At 40.5% G+C, this 19516-nt stretch overlaps 1 protein-coding gene across 6 annotated transcripts in view; it reads right to left on the reverse strand.

Moving 5' to 3' along the window:
* The window catches only part of St7 (suppression of tumorigenicity 7), a 254759-nt gene that overhangs the window by 15566 nt on the left and 219677 nt on the right, over nucleotides 1-19516 (reverse strand). For 4 of the 6 annotated variants that reach the window (XM_028778445.1, XM_028778448.1, XM_028778447.1 and 1 more), the window contains one exon: nucleotides 4027-4177. The exons of 1 other annotated variant lie outside the window; for it this stretch is intronic. In XM_028778445.1, the coding sequence (XP_028634278.1) occupies nucleotides 4027-4177 (151 nt within the window). The remainder of the gene's footprint in view (nucleotides 1-4026; nucleotides 4178-19516) is intronic. One more of the 6 variants, XM_028778446.1, reaches the window with a different exon arrangement.

Consider the following 19516-nt stretch of genomic DNA (forward strand, 5'->3'; position numbering starts at 1 on the left):
TGAGAACAGACCACGGAAAGTGATTACTAGTGCAAACTCAGTTGAAATGAGACCTTGCTTTCATTCATACATGATCTTTGTATTCAGCTTGTACTTGTGGTGCTGCCTGTGTGTGAGGAGAACCAGAGCCAGCAGTGTTTAAAGCAAACACAATTCCGATAAGGTGGTGGCTGTGCAATAGTCCAAGAAACATAAAGGCTTAAAGTCAAAACTCTTCCCCCCCCTTTTTTTTCTAATTATCTGGACTTTGATTGTATAATTTTGGGGGCTGGGACAGTGATGAATCAAACACTTTAGAAACCTTTGAAATGCTGATGTGTTTGTGGTTGAGAATTCAAGGGTGTACCCCGACCCCCTGTGTAAGTACCATATGCTTCCAACACAATCTCTGTTATATATCAGCCAGACTTCGGAGTTCACAGAAAGGAGGGAGGGTTCAACATAATTGATGGAAACCCCACTTAATTCTACAGAGTGACTAATTCTCTAACATGATAAATTCATTGAAAGAGAAAACAGCAAGTATTTCTACCCCGTAATCAACACAAGATAGAACCAAGGTTGCTTTGTTTTAAATATTTCTAAAATACAACATTTTTTACATGGAACCTGGTAAGATCTTCTGTTCTGAGTTCTCTTTCTAATAAAATTGGGAAGTTGAGTGGAGTTAGGGAACGGCCTTACATTTCAGAATGAAGAAAATCAATGACTCAGAAGAAAACCTCAACTCTGATGCTGGAGATGTCAAAAGGCGCCACCAAGCGGCAGACTGGGCGAAGTGCAGCCTCATCAGATGAAGCAGCTGGGGGAGACCCTGCATCATAGAAGAGCTGCCTTAACAGCTTGGGAGTCACCAACACGTGGCAGTCAGGGTACAATTTTCCATTTCATTATGGCTTTACAGTTTCCAAAGTTAGATAAGTAGATACCACTATCAGCAGCTGAGCCAGAACTCTAACCCATGTTCTCTGACTTAAAACACAGCCGTGGGGCCGGAGAGACGGCCCAATAGTTAAGAGTACAAACTGCTTTTCCAGAGGACCTGAGTTAGTTCTCAGCACCCACACTGGGCAGCTTGTTAGCACAAAACCCTTGGTAATTCTAGATCTAGGGAATTTAATCAACTCCTCTGTGTGCAGCTGCACTTATATGCACTACCCACCCCTTCTAGTCCCACACACATAATTTTCAAAGAGTAAACACAAATCTTTAAAACACAGACCTGAGAATCTCTAATCTAAATGTAAAAATCACCGAGGCTGGAGTGGTGATTCTTTCTTCTGACTTACAGGGAAACCTATAGCTTTTTTTTTTTTTTTTAAAGAAAAGAAAGAATGGCTAAAAACACTTATCATGAAACCTTTTCTAGATATGTGTATGTGCATGCATAAGTACACACACACACATTCGTATACATCTTTTGCTTATTGAAACCACACATGAAAGTTGTACAAAATGTGAAGGGTGCCAATGTCAAGAAGAAAACGAAAGCCGCCTGCCACTCAGCACGGCCGCTGAAGCTGGGTGTGTTCACTTCAGAGTCTTTCCCCTTTTTATACGAATGTACTATTTATTGTCTTATTCTTATTGAAATGTTTAAATCAACATTAGAGAAATAGTACGTTTTAATCTTATCCAAGATAAGTAACTTTCTAAACTATAAAGTACCAACTACAAGACAGCAGTCCCTAGCTTATATGTAGTGATATAAATCTAAATCGTGACCTTCCAAGCAAACTCGTCAAAGATAACTAGTCTCTTCCCGCTCCTGTGTTCACTGCAGAGGAGAAATATGGACTTGCCTTGCCTCCTGGCTGTCTGAACCAAACAGCTACTCACCACAGTGGAGAACAGAGGTGACAATTTCTTCCTGCCTAAGCTAGAATGTTAGCCAGGCTGCAATGAAAAGACGCAATACCAGACCAGTGGACATCACCTGGGTATGAAAACACCCCTCAAGGTTCCTGGTGTTCAGATTTCATCCTGTATCTAGTACACAGTAAGCATACATGTACACCTCTGCTCTAAAATTGCTCAGCATGGCTGTCTCTGGAGAATGAATGGCACTGGACCTGAAGTGGGCAGGGGTCACAGCTATCTGATTTTTATAGGAAACATAAAACATGTCCCAGTTGATGTTTCCTATAGGGTTCTTGTTTCCTTACCTTACTATTTAATGTATTAAAATTCACCCACCTAATCGCAATAATGCCTTCTATCCATGTAGCTTAAGGTAATTCCCTGATACTCCTACCCTGCTCCATTTGGCAGTTCACGGTGTCATTAGATGGTTCTCTCTGTCTTGTGACCCTTCCCAGTTGTTTCAGAGAAACTCCATGTTGCTGGCTGATTACTATCTTCCCAACATTTCCAGTTATTCCTCAAAGCATCTTAATTCTTTATGGTGATGTCCCTCCTCAGACCATGCATTTATCACACTCTGCTTTGTCCAGTCTGAGGTCCTTTCCAACAGCTCCAACTGATGAGTTGCCACTATTAGTCCCAGATGCCAACCTGTTGGTGTAGTCGCTAAGCCGATTGTCCCATCTAGCTTTTGACACTAGATGTTATGACTCATATTTGAGTCAGCTGAGCTTTTAGGAATCTTTCTCTTGTTGAATTAACATTTCCTTTTGTCTTTTTAACAATTAACATTACAAGCAATGATCAGCACAAGTTGTAGGAGACTTTGCACAAGCCCATAGTCTCTTGAGGGAGTCTACTGACCTGGACACCTGGCTAGACTATTACATTCACCAAGCAGAGGGAGAAGCATTGGCAAATCCATAGCTTTCAAGTTATAAGCAGAAAATTATACAAAGAAAGCTTGTTAATTATCTGAGAAAAAAATGTCAAAGCAACTAAATCAAAAATTTCCAACCGCCTTTGAAAGCATCTCTGTGAACACTCTCAGCCCACATCACTTCCTGAACCAGGCTAGACTCTTCCTGTGTCATGAAGGGCAGGAACAGGAAGAAACAGACGCTTGTCAAATTGAAAATGGAAGCAGAAAAAGATAAAGAACAGAAGGGATTTAAAAAGACTTGTTGTGAGCCTGATTAAAGTAAGGATAAAATAGGAAAAAGATAATAGACACTATAATATTTTTTGGTTTTGATTTTCCATAAGGAAAAGAAAATACTACACGTTATGCTTGTTTTGCTTAAATTGGAATTAGCAGTATTTCTGTGTCCATGTGGTCCAAAAACAAAGGATTGCTTCTTCTTCCTTAATTGAAAATCTCCTAACAACCTAACAACTTACCATTTCTTAACACACTATGTTTGCTTGTCTATTGCCCTGGTTTTCAGGGCTTGTTCACTTGTTACCAGACTTTGTCCTTGGTGTTGTAACCCCGTGTTGTAATCTGCAAACCTCTACCTTCTGAAAACATCACCAAACAGCCGGCACAGGCAGCCCTTTCCTCCTGCTCACAGAGAACATGGAACAGAAGATGGAGACATGCATACCACCTGCTCGTAGAGCCTGTTACCTTACACAGAGTGACGGCAACCGTAGAGAACATGCCAGGGCCATCTAATGGACATTTATTATTCATAGGGGTGCCCCACCTCCCGTAAGCCACTTCCATAATGGGCACTGCTGCTGTTTTAAACATATCTAGGGTGCTTTTGTAGATGCTCAATTTTACTTCAGTGAGATAACTGCATCTCTTATCCAACTCTACAGCTGAGGCTATATGAAATGGTTAGCAGGACCCAACACAAGACTTCATCGTAAGGCAAAAGTTACAATTATGTCAAGGGGCTATGCATGTCTCTAGAGAGGGTTTGCTGGGTGGTAAAGTATTTCTCTAGCAGACCCAGATGAGTTATCTCTTCTATGAAGATATGCTTCTAATCTTGACGTGGCACCACCACAGCAACACTCCTATCTCTGGGGATCTAGAGCATCAAACAAAAAAACAGACTTGCCAGTTCTCATTGTTTATCATGAGCTGTTGCAGTATAAACAGTTCTAGCACTCCATGTTCTTAAAGATTGTTCAAAGAAAAAAATTACTTACTGCCTTCCCACGTACAATGCAAGAGATTCAAAGCCCCTTCCACCCTCTTCCAGTGTGCAAGATGAAAGAATGCATATGCTATTGCTTCACTGTCTCCTCTCTTCAGGATGTGTTCTGGTGGGAGGATTAAGCTTTTCATTTCTAGTAGATACTGAAATTAAAAAAGCAGGAGACAGATGTGTTACTATATGGTGATTATGAATTCAACACTGAAATAGGCTGGCTTCCCTAAAACCATCATTCACAAACATTCATCCAACCTCCAACCTCATGGCTACATTTGAAGGCAATTAGTAAAAGTACCAGCAATATTCAGAGTTGGTTGACAGCCAATTAGATTTGAACTAGTTTCCTTCCATGAAGACTTGTAGGCTAAAATATTGTAATCAGAGAAATTAATATAGGCTCAAACAGCAAAAGGAAAAATGTAGAAGACAATGACTTTGTATAATTTTATAACCACAATGAAAATACGTGAAACAGACATATGAAGTCTAACAGTTATGTGAATCACCTGTACTAAAGAGATTTGACACTGGGTAATACTACCCGTGTGTGTTTTTTTTCAATATAGGTATGTCAAGAAGGATGTTTTGTGGAAAGAACTACATACTCAGATATGGGACCAATGAAGGGTGTCAGCTTGTGTGTAGGAAGATCCTACTACATGGATAAAACATGGCCTCCAAACTGCAAGGACCCTCTAGATCTTCCCCACAGACTGAAGGGACTGGAGGTTACATCTCTCATTTGGCACAAATGAGCTGGGGTACAGGGCAAGAACAGGTGTCCCTTTCCTGGGGAATAACAGGGGTCTAAACTTCCATTTCCATTCCTCTGTATTTTCTATGGGATAGAGATGTGGGCAGCCTAGAATGGTTTCCTGGTACTACACTCTTCTCTCTCGCTAATGACTACTGCACTGGAAATGTGAAAGTACAGTCACACTATTACAGAATATTCTTTTTGCCAAAACTGCAAATAACTAGACCAATTTTTAGATGGAACTCATGCCTAGCACTGCTACATGGCTAAGAACCTGTGACTAGACAGGTCATAGGCCCTAGAAAAACTCCTATTATTATTCTATTAAAAGTATATATAATTAAATTCACTCATAATGACTTATCCTTAAAGCAATCAATTAGTGTATCTCTCAACCATCAATAGACAATCTTCTTTTATCAGTATATGAATTCACAGAGAGACTCACAATTGGTCAACATTCAAAGGATGAAAGACTGCAGAGTTTTAAGCCCTAAATGTGACATCTACAGCACACCTCCTCCTAAGGTATGGGCAAAGAAAGGGCAGCAGAAAGATTATAGAGCCAGAGGCAATAATACTACATCAAAAAAGTGTCTTCTGGACAAAACAGGGCAATTGGACACATAAACTTACAACAGATGTAAGTGCACAAGATCAAACCAAACAAAAATCCTACCATGTAGGTGAGAGGTAATCATAAAATCTCACTCCTAGCTGTGAACTACTGGAAAATGATGAAGGTAAGAAGGATTACTTTTCTTGAAGGATATGCCTCCCTCCTGAAAGGCTAGCCATGCTTCAGTAGATGCCTTGACCCATGTACATAATGGCAGCACTGAACAGATTTAATGGGAGAAAAAATAAGAAAAACTAAAACTAAAACCACCATCACCAACAACAACCCAAAAACAAAGACATGGTGCTGGTGAGATATGGTGGGAGGAGGTAATAAAGTAACTGAAGCAGAGGGAATGGGAGGGGCTTTGATCAAAACCACATTGTATATAACTCAGTGAATATAGAGAAGTCAAGCCAGTGCCCACTTAGAGGTTACACTCCCACTGTCTAGTGTCCATGATACTAAAAGGTACTTTGAACACCATCAGAAGATATAGGTAAACACTAACCCAGCCACCAATTATTTTGTCCACATGCAATTAGGGCACAAAAGGTGTTGGAGTAACCAATCACTGTCTGATTGGCACACTCCATGAGATGGAACACATGCCTGTCACTGCTCCAGTGGACAAGAACCTGAGGCTAGATAGGCCATGGACTTACAGGAATATCAAATACTACTGCTAAAGGACCATAGCAATAAAATGACTCCTAAAGATATTCTGCTATCCTCATAGATCAGTGTCCTGCTTGTTCATCATCAGAGAAGCTTTCTCTAGAAGCATATGGGAGCAAAAAGACCCACAGATGGACAATGTATAGTGAAAGACCTTGGAACATTCAGTCCTAAATGATACACTTCCATCAATTCCCTCTCTTTGGGGCTCATGAAACTTTGCAGAAGAAGTGGTAGAAGGATTGTAAGAACCAGTAGGGCTGGAAACACCAAGGAAAGAAGGCCTTCTAGACAAAACAGGGCTGATTCAGATGTGAACACTGAAGACTGTGGCAGTGCAGAGGGACTGCACGGGTGTAAGCCAGACGGAGTCCCTGTGTGGACACGGGCTCCCATCCTTAATCCATAAGCTATCTCCAACTGACAATTACTTGCAAAAGAAAAATTAGTTTTTTCTAACTATGTTTTACTGGTTACAAACCACACTTAAAAAGCAGGCCCCATGCTCAAATGACCAACATGGAACAAACTCAATGTTATTTTTGGAGGGTTTTTGTCTCATAATACCTTATCTGGGCACATTTTGACCTTACAGATCTTTTGCTTACAAAGAATGGTCTCCAATTTTTTTGTTAAATAGGATTTCTGTGTATGGTAATGTATGCATGTGTCTGCATCTGAATATGTTTCTTACATTTTTTCTTTGGCTCTTTTCTTCCTGTTTGTTTTCTCCTATTCTGGTTTTGCCTATTTGTTTTCTAGTAGAGAGAAAAATTGGTGTGGATGAGTAGCTGGGAAGGTGGGAAGGATCTTGAAGGAGCTGGGAGAGAAGAACTTGTGATCAGAATATATTATATGAAAAATTCTATTTTTAATAAAATTTAAAATTATATTTAAAAATCATATTGTATAACAGCATATAATTCTCATGCAATAAAAAAAATCTACAAATACCTTTGGTAGAAACATACACTCATTAAAAATGAATATGCATTATAATAAAACTATAATAAATATAATAAAGCAAAATGTGATTGGAAAGCACTGTTGACCACTAGGATGTCTACATGCCCTTGAAAAATGATAGTAAGTGTGAGGAGACAAAATGACTCCTCACGTGGCAAACGGAATGGGATGTAGGCACGTGGCTCTAAGGACATCTCTCGTAGTCCAATGTGTAGGCTGTGAGGTGATGCTCTGCCCCCCTCTAAGCTCCCTCTGATCTTGATGGATGGATATGTCCTATATAGCACCTCGCTTATAGGTGTCCCTTTCTCAGCTCAATCACAAAATCTTCAAGAACATGAACTTTGTTATCTTTATCTTAACTTGTCTCACTACTCCCTTTAAAGCACCTTTAACATATATATGCTAACTTAAATTCAAACATTATTTCCCGAGAATAGTTTCAAAGTGAGTAATCCTGACCTAGTCAGAGTCATGAGGTCAACAAAAGTAATTCGCTCAGGAGACTTAGCTCTGCCTTCTCACTGTATCTATTTTATGGCAGGAATAGGTTATGTCTATAATGGAGATTTATACTCCTTATAGTTCCAAATAGAATGTTGGCTGTAACCAACCGATGAGGGCTAATAACAACAATGTGCTGTGTTTTGGGCCAAGCTTAAAACGGCTGGCAATATCAGGTCTCAACATGTGCAACATTTAAATTAGAAAGGCATGGAACAACATTTCACATCCTACTTGTCAAGAGGAAAATAAATGGAAGAGGGCAGATCCCTATCCACAAGTATGCAGAAATCAATTAGGCTAACTGTACTTTGCGAATCAGACACACGCTATGCCTGTCTGTATTAGCGACTTGGTTTCTATTAGCTAAGTCAGCATTCTGTGCTATCTTGCCTGCATCCTACCTCTAACATCCTTCCCAGATTCTCAACCACACTAGTTGAAGAGCAGCACTTCTAAAGGTTTCGGAAGCAACTTTTCAAAGTCAATTTGTGTCAGAATTGTGTTTCTTATGCCTGATATATTAGCACGGAAAGCCAGAGCATACATAGAGAAGTAGAGGGCTCTGGTCTGTGAGTAAGTGGTGCAGACATGAAGAAGAGGCTGGCTCGTTTGTGAGGAAAGCTGCCACAGAAACTATTCCAGGTGACAGACTGCCAAGGGTTTCCTTTTCAAGGTATAAGACTCTATAGTAACTTGAGGAAAAACGACTTTCTCCTTCACATAGATACTAATGCAAAGGAATTGATTTGTTCACACTTCTGGAATGTTGAATACCAACAATATCATTAATCATATGAAAGCCATCAGCAAAATATACGGATAAATAAAATGTGAAAGAACAGGGTAATTAAATTCCAGCACCTTAATATGACAGCTATCAAGTTACTCTCCAAAGTCCAAGAGCCGAAGAATATTTATTAGCATAGAAAATGTTATAGTATTTTGCTAAATGAAAAAAAAAACAGTCTGTCATACTAGCAGATTGTTTTGATAATAAAAAATGTATGTTTGGACATTTAAAAGCATTGGAAGATGCAAGGTTAAAAGTTAAGAGTAAAAAAATAAGTTAAGAGTAGCTAAATATTATTATGGGAGATTAATTTCTTTTGTGTTAAAATTTCCAGAGTTTTTGTAATAACCATTATTATTTTCCTCCGTCACTTTCCTATATTATTACTTTCCTGTATACATATGAATCAGCAGGAAGAGCACTTCCTGCTCTTTCAGGGACCTCAGATTGGCTCCCAGAGCCCACACTGCCTTCCACCACCTGGAACTCTAGTTCCAAGGAATTTGTGCCCTCTTCTGCTCTGTACCAGGTCCTGCCAGTCCATGCTGCATGTGAAAATGTCCAGCCAGACACACATATACATAAGTAAAGAAGTGAATAGACATGGGGAACAGAGGAGTTTGAAGGGAGAGAGGGGACAGGAGAGAAGATGCAAATCTAGTATTCTCATATTTGAAATCCTCCCCAATAAAATACATATTCAGGTTTTTTAAAAAGTGACATTTGAAATAGGAGCAACATATGCTGATTGCTCATTGTTGACTGTTCCTTGGACTCAGTAACATGCATGTAATAAGATAAACTATCTCAAGTAACTGTGGTTCACTCAGCCATCACTGTTATGCAGAAGGAGGTGTCCATACCAGGAATTCTGTGTAGCCTCCTTCTGCCTGCCACCTGTCTTTATGAATTACTGCCTGCCTTTATGAATCACTGCTTGGAATCCTGTTCTACAGTATTGCCATGAGTTATGTTATCTAATTTCTTTGCTCTTCAGTTTGTTCATCTGAAAAATTGAGCAGCAAGAACATGTTACTGGTGTCTATCTTAGTGTTTTATTGCTGCGAAGAGAAACCATGACCACGACAACTCTTATAAAGGAAAATATTTAACTGGGACTGGCTTACAGTTTCAGGGATTTAGTCATGGCAAGAAGCACGGTGGCATGCAGGCAGACATAGTGCTGGAGAAGGAGCTGAGAGTTCTATGTCTTGATCCACAGGTAGCAGAAAGACACTATGTGCCACACTAGGCATAACTTGAGCATTTAAGACCTCAAAGCCTGCTCTTACAGTGACATACTTCCTTCAACAAGGCCACACCTACCCTAACAAGGCCACACCTCCTCATAATGCCACTCCTTATGGCCAACTATTCAAGCACATGAGTCCATAGGGGCCATTCCTATTCAAATCACCACAGTGTCAACGTTTAGAAGTGAGATATGATAAAACAGAAAACATTTACAAAGTACCAATGAACAAGGACCTGTGCAAACATATTCACTGGACAGCAAATCATTTTAGTAGTCAATAAAAGGTGAAATTCTCATGTAATTGTAGAGATGAGTTCTGTTTTCTGGGGAGAATCCCCACACATAACTGAGTCTGTTTCTAGGTGAAACACATGAGTTTATCATAGCAGTTGATATGGCTACTGGGGGTACCAATTGACAAACAAGGAAATAAGCATAAAGCAAACCTGAATGAACAAACAAACCTTGATCTACAGTCACAGGTATTTGCTTACCCATTTATCAGTGACTTTCCATCATTTGTAATTCCTACAGTATATCCTAAGGAAAACTATGAAAGTGCCAAAGTAGGCCTTAGGGACAGAGATGAACATACCCATGATGTTTACAGGTTCATAGACATGGGTTTAGACACAGTTTATATAAAGACATAGAAGGACACAGTGAGTACTCCAAAAGCACAGACATAAAACTATGTAAAGGTTCAAGGAAAGTTTTAACAGTACGTATACTGTATCTCAAACACATAGATCTTATAGCATGTACAGGGTGCCCCAAAGACAAAGTATCTAAAACATACCCCAAGGGAATGAATGTGAATCATGTTATGCCTCTACCTTGGTCTTTGATCCTCCATAACCTTTGTATGGGAGAGAAGGAGGTAGAACGAGACCATGCCTATGCAAAGAAAGTAGAGCACACTTAGCAACAAAGACATAAACAGGCAGAACTGTCTGCAGAGGCTCACAGAAATGGGATGACACATCAGTGAGATGAAATGGGCAAGAACTACAAATGTGGATGTGGAAGGATGCCAAGACCAGAAGTGAGGCTAGACAGTGGCCCTGACGCATCAAAGGGAATAGGTGGTACTTAGGCTCTGATGGAGTATGAACACTATCATCAGAGTAACTGCCTACATCAACACATGACAAGCATGACCCCAGAGACTCATAGGGAAACTGGAGGCTTAGAAAGTTCAGTAGCTAACCCAAGGCTGCACAAGCTGCACAGGACAGAACTTGCATTAAGAACTCAGCCTTTCTGCTACTATCCAAGGAAGGAAAATAAGAAAACTCCATTCAAGACACCCTTCAGACGTGCCCTCTATCATGGGATTACTCTGTTTTTCAAACTTTCAGACACAGACTCGTATATTCAAAGGTAAATCAAGCAAACAAAAAACTATGTTGTCTCTATGGTGAAGACTAAACCTTGGTCATGTAGAGAGCTGAAAGCAGTGTGTGGACATACTATAGCTTCTGAAAAGACTCAAGGCACTGCACTGGGCTACAGGGAATAGGCTTTGAGAGAAATGGGGGTGGGGGAGAGGATCACGTGCCAGACCAACAGGCAGGGAACAGGCAGGAGTTAGAAAATCCTTAGAAAGTTCTTGACATAGGCACAGGGAATGAGTGGGAGAGAAAGGGACTGCACTAGGACTCAAGTGTCTCACGGAACATGAAGCAGAAGAAGGAGTTGTTCGAGGCTGGGAGTGTTGCCACTCAGGAACACAGAGTAATGTAAGATCCTCAGTTGGGATTTCAATACCAGGGGAAGAAGCGTGTTCATAGTGGGAAGGTGACACGCTGAGTCTAGAGTATCTTCAGAACTTTCCTAGACAGATGGCCTGTGGGAGTCAGGTCTAAAGTCTGGGAACGAAGTTTGGGAACACAGGCAGGAACTGAGCTCTGGAACCTATGAAATTCTACAGGAGAGTTTTTAGCATGGAAAGAGAGGACTCTTCCTAAAACCAGTGTGAAGAAGTAAAAAGGACACAGAGAAGTTTATCTCAGACTCAGGGGTAGAAGAAGTGTTGGGTTGGGGCTGCCTCAGGATGTAAGAAGTGGCTGGAGGCTGGACTCACTGGTCCAGCAAAACAAGCAAGATTCTCTGGAGTTAATGCCCAACAGTTCCTAAGGAAAAAATGTGAAAGTCTGCCACTGGACCAAAGGCTGAGGAGAAAAAAACAAATCAAAACAAATAAACAAAACAAAACTAAAAACGGGATGTGGGCTAAGAAGAAGCCACAGGATCTGGTGGCTGAGGTCAGGGTAACTTTGGAGTCCTTGGCTGGGGAGACCTTCCAAGAAAAAGTACCAACACGAGCAACATGTTTTGTTAGAAGGGGCTCCTTAGAGACTTTCTATGCTTGAGAAATGTAACTTTAAAACTGCTTTCTGTTCATTTGCCTTTGGGTTCTGCTTCTATAGCATATCTCCTTACTTCCTCGCAAAATGACTCTGGAACAAAATATGGCTTGAAGAAATGTATATTGAAATAATATTTCTGCAATATACCATTGATATACAATATCACAATCTGGCAACATAGTTTGAATTTCTGTTTCCATGCTTCAAGAATATTTAAATGCTAAAACTCACTACACATTGTTTCTGAAATTGGATTAAAAAGCAATTTTATCCTCTGTCAATCAGCTTTACCAAGATATAGAGAGAAGATTGCTTTCGTGTATATATAAAGTAGAATTTCCATCATTCTAACAATGAGTGCAGACCTCATTAGCATATATAATTACTGAGATACTTTCCTTCCCATTCCTCTTGCAATCATTGTGAAATGAATTTTTAAATTGACAATAAAAATCGAACTTTTTAAAAGAAATAGTGAATTTAAAAGGGAATGCATTTGTCATAACTTTAATCCTTTATTTTCTCACATCTTCATATGCTAGACTTTGATTTGAAAACTTAGTTATCAATTAGATGAAGTCCTTCCATCAGGGTGCACTGTTGGTAAATTGAGTTTGGGTGATGTGGTAAGCATCCTTCCCTAAGGGAATGCCAGTGTCCCCTCCTTCCCTAGGATGGGCCTCTCAAGGAAGGAACATGGCTCAGTGCTTTGGAACATCAGGAAAAATTAAGACAAAAGCTTTCCCCTATGGCTGTTTGTGATTTCTCTTGAATATTCCATCCACAATATTTTGGCACCGCAGGGAGCTAGCCATGGCTCTTCAGTCTGTCTGTGCTGTTCAAAGCAAGTGTGGGCCTCCAGTTCTACCAGTGAGATCAGCCACTTGAGTGTTTCTGTGGTAGTGGTGGCCCTTGGACATCTGTTTTATGTTCTCTAGACTAGATGCATAGGTGGTTTGTGCTGCTGGGTATTATAGTCTGGCTACGAAATGTCCCCAGGACCAGGCATCTCCTTTCTGTCTCTGTTTCCCTGTACCTATTAGATAGGCAGTTTCCTCCTCTGTAAACTTCTGCTACAATCTATGCTGCACCAAGATCTAATGAACACCCAACAACAGGCCCAAACCTCTGGAAGTGTGTGGGAAGCAAATCTTTGCATTTTCTCAGCTGATCATCCCACTTTCTAACACACATAGGGAAGCTGAACAGCATGCTGGGTTAGTGGATGCTTCACATTCGACCAGAAGTCGCACCTTGTTTATTAATTAAGGTCTCACAAGTTTCTGCAGTAGGAGGGAGAATGTCGGTTTTCATTTCCTTGCTTCTGTTGGAAGCTAAACTACTGGGGGTGGTCAAGTGTAAGCTGAGAAGTCAGGGACAGTGCAGGGACAGCAGAGATCACAGGGCTTGGGAGTCCTCCCAGCCACACCTTCTTGTCTGCCAAGGCTCAATTCTGAGAGTCAACATGCTCAGCTTGAGGTTTTCAGAGCCGGGCAGATGATTTGCTCATTCTGTACATTCTGGGGCTGGGTTGAGTATCACACCAACACTCAAACTCCTGCATATCTGATATTTACATTATGATTCATAACGGGAGCAAAATCACAGTTATAAAGTAGCAACGAAATATTTTTATGATTGGGGTTCACTACAACATGAGAAACTGTATTAAAGGGTTGCAGCATTAGGAAGTGTTTGGACAAGGGACTGAGGCGCATATTTTACATATCAAAACAGGTCTGGCCTCCAGGTTCTTCTCCCAGTATCCTTCCTGGCATGCCTGTCACCAATCTTGAGCTTCCAGTCCAGGGCTGGGGCTGCCCTTCCCTCAGAGCCCAGCAGCTCATTCTGTACATTCTGGGGCTGGGTTGAGTATCACATCAACACTCAAACTCCTGCATATCTGATATTTACATTATGATTCATAACAGGAGCAAAATCACAGTTCTTCTTTATATAATTCACACGTTGTGGTCTCTTGCTTTCTTCCTCTCTTCTCTCTCTGCATACATGACCTTTCTCTCTTTCTCCTCTACCTCCATTCCCTCCCATGGTAACTCCACTGGCCTCTGTCCTTGGGTCCAGTGAACTCACTTGAGAGCAGCTTCCCAATAAACCTGCCATTAATATAATCTAATCTGCTTTAAATTGGCTCATTTCACCCACAATGGAGAAATAACCTATCAGGAAGGTTGTGATTCACTCCCTTAGGAATGACACAGGAATAGCATAAAGACTTGAAAAAGGGTCAAATCTTAGCAGAAAATGGAAATATTTTGTTGGGGCAGTCAATAATGAAAGGTTTGTTTTCTATGTCCCCCCTCCCCCTGTGTGTATTAGGGACTGTTAAAGTGCCTTCCAATCTGCTTAATAAAATTGGAATTTGAGTTATATCATGGAAACAAAGAAGAGGTCAGTGCTGTGAAATGAGTTGGTTCTGGAACATTCCCCAGAAGCACATGTCTAGGGGCTTGGTACCACTAAAAGGTGCCAGAAACTGTAAGGCTTAGTGAGAGTCCTTCTGGTTATTTGAGAAATATGGTTCCAGGAGGTACAGTCCTTCCCTCTTCCACTTTGACTTCCTGATCATATACTAGCATCATGATGGGCTCACCATTGACCCAAACAAATGCTCTGAATCTTCCAAAACTGTGAGCCAAGCAATCCTTTTTTCTGTACAAGATGATTATCTCAGATACTTGTACAGTAGGAAACAGCTAGCTAAGGGAAAGGTTATCTCACTTCAGTACTGCAGGAGTAATGAAGGTAGAAACAGTGATGTTCTATGAGGCAGCTCATTCATGCTTATGAAATTCTGTCTACCCTAGAAGATGTGGGGGATGAAGAGAAGAGTGCTGAGTATGGGGAGGTTTCACTCTAGACAAAGTATTAAGCTATACAGGACCTGCGGGGACCAGGATGCTGATGACTAGGGATGACTATGACCAGAATAAGAATATAAACCCAGATTAGTGACTACTGAGTCATAAGCAGTAGATTTCCTGAGCAGCTCTAATCCCAAATCCCTGGGGAACAAAAGCTGTCTGAGGAAACCAAGAGCTATAGCCAGAACATGTTAGTGCCTGTGACATCTGAAGCCCGAGGTCAGAGGTGTCGCCTACATACTGCTGCATTGTCTGGTTGTCCTTCTGTGGCTTATGGTGTCCCAAAAAGCACCTATGGTTTTTTATTGTTTGGTATTATTATTAATTTCATGGGCCCTGGGTGAAATAAAAGCAGCATTTATAGCCTATTGTATTTGTCTTCGCATGAAGAGAATTTTGAAAAGTCATTCTCCTGTGCCAAAAAACTATAATCTTTATTAGATAGGGAGATACTGACACCATATCTTGCTTACTGGAAGACTAGGGGAACCTACTCTGCAGTCACAAAGGTAGTTCCCATATATTGTGCTTGTTGCATTTTTTCCCTACCTCTAAATAAAATGTAATTATGTAAAGCCATGTGTACATACTAAGGTAATCTGATGAAAAAGAAGCCATCAAAGGGACTAAGTAGAATGTCTTCTAAAACTCTCAACTGTCCAGGAGGAAGTGACTGTCTTGGGAGGTGATGTGCCTACTATCAAGGGGAAGGTTCATATCACAAGACAGGCTCTGAGCCCCGGTGGGATGTAAGAGGTAGTAGAAGATATTTAAGTGTAGGCAATCTGGAATCAGTTAAGGCTATCATTTATTCAGGCAATGACCATGAACAAGTTACTAAGCTATTTGAAAGATTTAGTTTCCTCACCTGAATAACAGAGATAATAGTATGGAACATTTAACAGTATTGTTACAGAAAATAAATGAGTGAAAAGGATATACATACATTTGGTATAAAAATAACTGAAAAAATTTAATTACCATAAATAATTCTGAAGAAACTGTCAAGAACTTGGTGGTGATTTAGTGGATCATCAATTACCCTTCTTATAATGTGAGTTGAAGGGCTTATAGGAAGTATTTAATTCTTTGCTTATAAAGGTACCACTGTGTGTGTGTGTGTGTGTGTGTGTGTGTGTGTGTGTGTGTACAGGTATGTTTGCTACAGGGTGAGAAAGTACAGTGTATATAAAAGATAACTGGAGTACCCTCTATTTAGTACATGTACCAACGTTTTGTGGTTAATTCTGAACAGAAACCTTTGCTTGTGAAATATAAACAGATGGAGTCTCCCTACAGTGCGATCACCAACCTTGGTTTCGATCAGCAAGTAAAGCTGATGGAAAACAAGTGACCCTAGGTGCTCTGTCTCTGATGGCAATCCTGACTGTCAATTTAACCAGGTTGAGAAGCACTTAAGCAGTTAATAAAGCACATCTCTGTGTATATCTGTGACAGTATTCAGAGAGGATTAACTAAGAAGAGAAGACCTACCCCTGAATGTGGGCAGCAATATCTCATACATAGTCTATGGGCCCTGGTAAAATAAAGGTAGGAAAGAAGAGAGCTGAGCTGGCATACTCATTTGTCTGCCTGTTTCTCTTCCACTGCCACTCTCTTCTATTCTCTTACCTCCCAGGTCTCCCACTTGTGCCATTCATTTCCCTCTCTGGGTTGCCATGATGCAATGCTATGCTCTTCCTCCTCTGATGAACTAAAACTATTAGCCAAAATAAATAATCTTTCCCTTTAATTGCTCTATCAGGTTATTTTACACGATGGCAATAACTTTAATGCAGAAAATTCATACCAGAGAAGTGGGGTCATTGTTGTTATATTTGACATGGTTCAGAGGCCTTTGAAACTGCTTTGTGGTAAAGAGTTGAACATGCTTGAAGAACTAGGCTACAGAAAGCCTAGAATGCTATAAGCAGAACTTAGTAGGCAATTCTGATATACCTTCATAAGATAAGAATGCCCAGGAATGTCGTTAGTAAAGGCCATACTCATAGGAGTTGGACAAGAGACTATTTGTCATTAATGTCTTAATACTCTAAATGAAGCAGAGTTGAGTTTAAAAGTGGTAGACTTAATTGTCATTTCAAGGCCACCAATAATTCAGGTTATAGCATGGTTACTGCTTGCTCATTTTAGCCAAGTTTATAGAAATAAATGTGATTTAAAAGAAAAAAGTACAGTGGACAACTTTAGAAAAGCTTTTAGGTTACCCATAAAAGAACCAAGTATGGCAGGATCATTAAAACAAAACTAAATACTTAGAATAAGTACAATAAGAAGGGTGCTTTGAGAGAATCCTAGAAATTATGCAGACCCCATTTATCACAGGCTTAAAGCTATAACATTTTGAACTCATATGGAAGATGTTATTTTGAGAAGTCTTCTCCGCATGCACAGAGCCACTAAGGGTAGAGCTGTCTCATGTTCAGTCATCTAGGCCCTCGAGGTTGCTGCAGCTGTGGTCCTAGAGAGCTTCTACTGACAGAGACTTTGGAATCATCCACATTACGCTAATTTTGCAGATATGCAGAACATAAGAATTATGGTTCATGGAAGCTTCTATACTCAATTCTAAGAAAGGCCTGGGAGGCCAGGTAATATGTGCCATGGTCAGCTTCTCTTCAGGTAGCCTCTAAAGGGTAAGGAGTGAAGCTATGACAATAAAGCCAGAGGTCAAATGGAGAGGAGACCCTTGGAAGTTAGATTCTAGGAACCAAGAACATCTGAAAAGGAAATCTACAGGTCAGGAGCACAGTCAGTCTAAGAAGGAGGCCATGTGTGCTACAGCCAGAAAGGTAGAAGTGGCTGAACTGCCAAAGCCCTTGGGAATTCGTTTCATGCTACCATGTGATTGAGATATCAAACTTGGAGTTTCAATATTAAACATTTACCTAGGTTTTAATCTTGTACTGGTCCCATTGCTCATCTGTGTTTTCCTATTTAGACATCTTGAAAAAATAGGAATGCTTACTTCTGGCCACTGAGAGTGTGTTACTTAATTTTTTAAATTTTATTTTAAAGGATTTTAAGGGAAAACGCTTGTGTTGAGTCTCAGTGTAGGCTCTGAACTTGAGCTTTTCAACAAGGCTAGACTATTAAGACTCTTGGAAATGCAAGTGGAACAAAGTTTGGTCCCCAGAACCCATGCAAACAAACAAAGTGCTGAGTGTGGCCACATGGATTTCCAATGCTGGAGGAGGAGAAAGGAGTGGATCCTTGGTGCTTACTGGCCAGCCAGCTTAGCAGACTTGACAAGGTCCAGGCCACTGAGACTTTAGGTCAAAACAAAAACCAAACAACAACCAAAGGTGATGGCACCTGGGACAACAATGGAGATTATCTTTTACCTTCCACACAAATGTGCACTCACATACACATGCACTCACATAGATGAACATGGACATACACGGTTAAAAGAAAAAGATGGCTATGAGCCTTTGGGGAACCAAATGTGACCACTAGGATTTAAGAGATATGTTTGAGTGTGTATAAGGAGTAAATTTATAATGGTTCATCTTGCTAGTTAGCTTTACTGAAGAAGTGCCTAGAGACTGGGTAAGTTCTCAGTGTGTCTTTGAGGATAGTTTCAGAGAAAATAGTAACACTATTCCATAGGCTACAAGACCAGAGGAAGAAAAGCAAAAAGAAGGCTCCACTACACAGGCTTACTCCTTTCCACTGCTCCCTCCCTCCCTCTCTCCCTCCCTCCCTCTCTCTGTCCCTCCCTCCCCCTTCCTCCTCTTCCTCCCTCCTTCCTCCCTCCCTCCTTCCCTCCCTTCCTCCCTCCCTCCCTCTCTCCTCTTTCTTCTTCCCTCCCTCTCTTTTTCCTGAATTTCATGCTTTCCCCACCATGATAGACTGAAACTTTGAACCAAAATCAGTAAATCCTGTCCATGTAGAGATGAAAAGCATAATACACTACTCTCTGTTTTTAAGATTAGAAAATTGAGCGAGGTTAAATCGTTGACATTCTCCCAAAGACATTCTGTATTTCTGAAAAGATAGGACAATTTCTTTTATGTCATCATTATGCACAGCATATGCATATTGAAATGCCACATTCTATCGCATAAATATAGGCAAGTACCATGCATCCATTAAAGCAGCATTGAAGCCTTCCCACTTTTAGAATAATTATAACTTAACTGGCAGGAGTGTCTACGTACTGTCAGATTCCCCCACAGCACTTTTGAGCCACTTTCTAGGAGCTTAAACTATTTTTCAGGAGCTTAATTAACCATTTCAGGCCATTATCACAGAATTAAATGACAACACAATCAAAATAGCTAGTCTAGAACTGTACAGATTTTCTACCTGAATTATAGGGCTCTTATTAGGGTAACTGGAAAAATTGAGACCTGTCTCCTAGGCTTAAAAGACCCCTAATAAGCTAATATTAATTACTCTAAGCATTTATAAATATATGGTGTTCAAGTGTTATGGCATTTTGAATTACAGTGGCCTCCACAGCCTCATATATTTGAGTGCTTAGTCACCAGGGACTGGAACTCTTTGATAGGATTAAAAGGATTAGGAGGTGTGGCTTTCTTGGAGTTTGGCCTTGTGGAGGAAGGGTGTCACATATCACTGGGGTGTGCTTTGAGGTTTCAAAAGCCTATATCCACAGTGCTCTAC

Source organism: Grammomys surdaster, unplaced genomic scaffold (genome assembly GCF_004785775.1).
Source record: "Grammomys surdaster isolate TR1022 unplaced genomic scaffold, NIH_TR_1.0 335, whole genome shotgun sequence".
Taxonomy (NCBI): Eukaryota; Metazoa; Chordata; class Mammalia; order Rodentia; family Muridae; genus Grammomys; species Grammomys surdaster.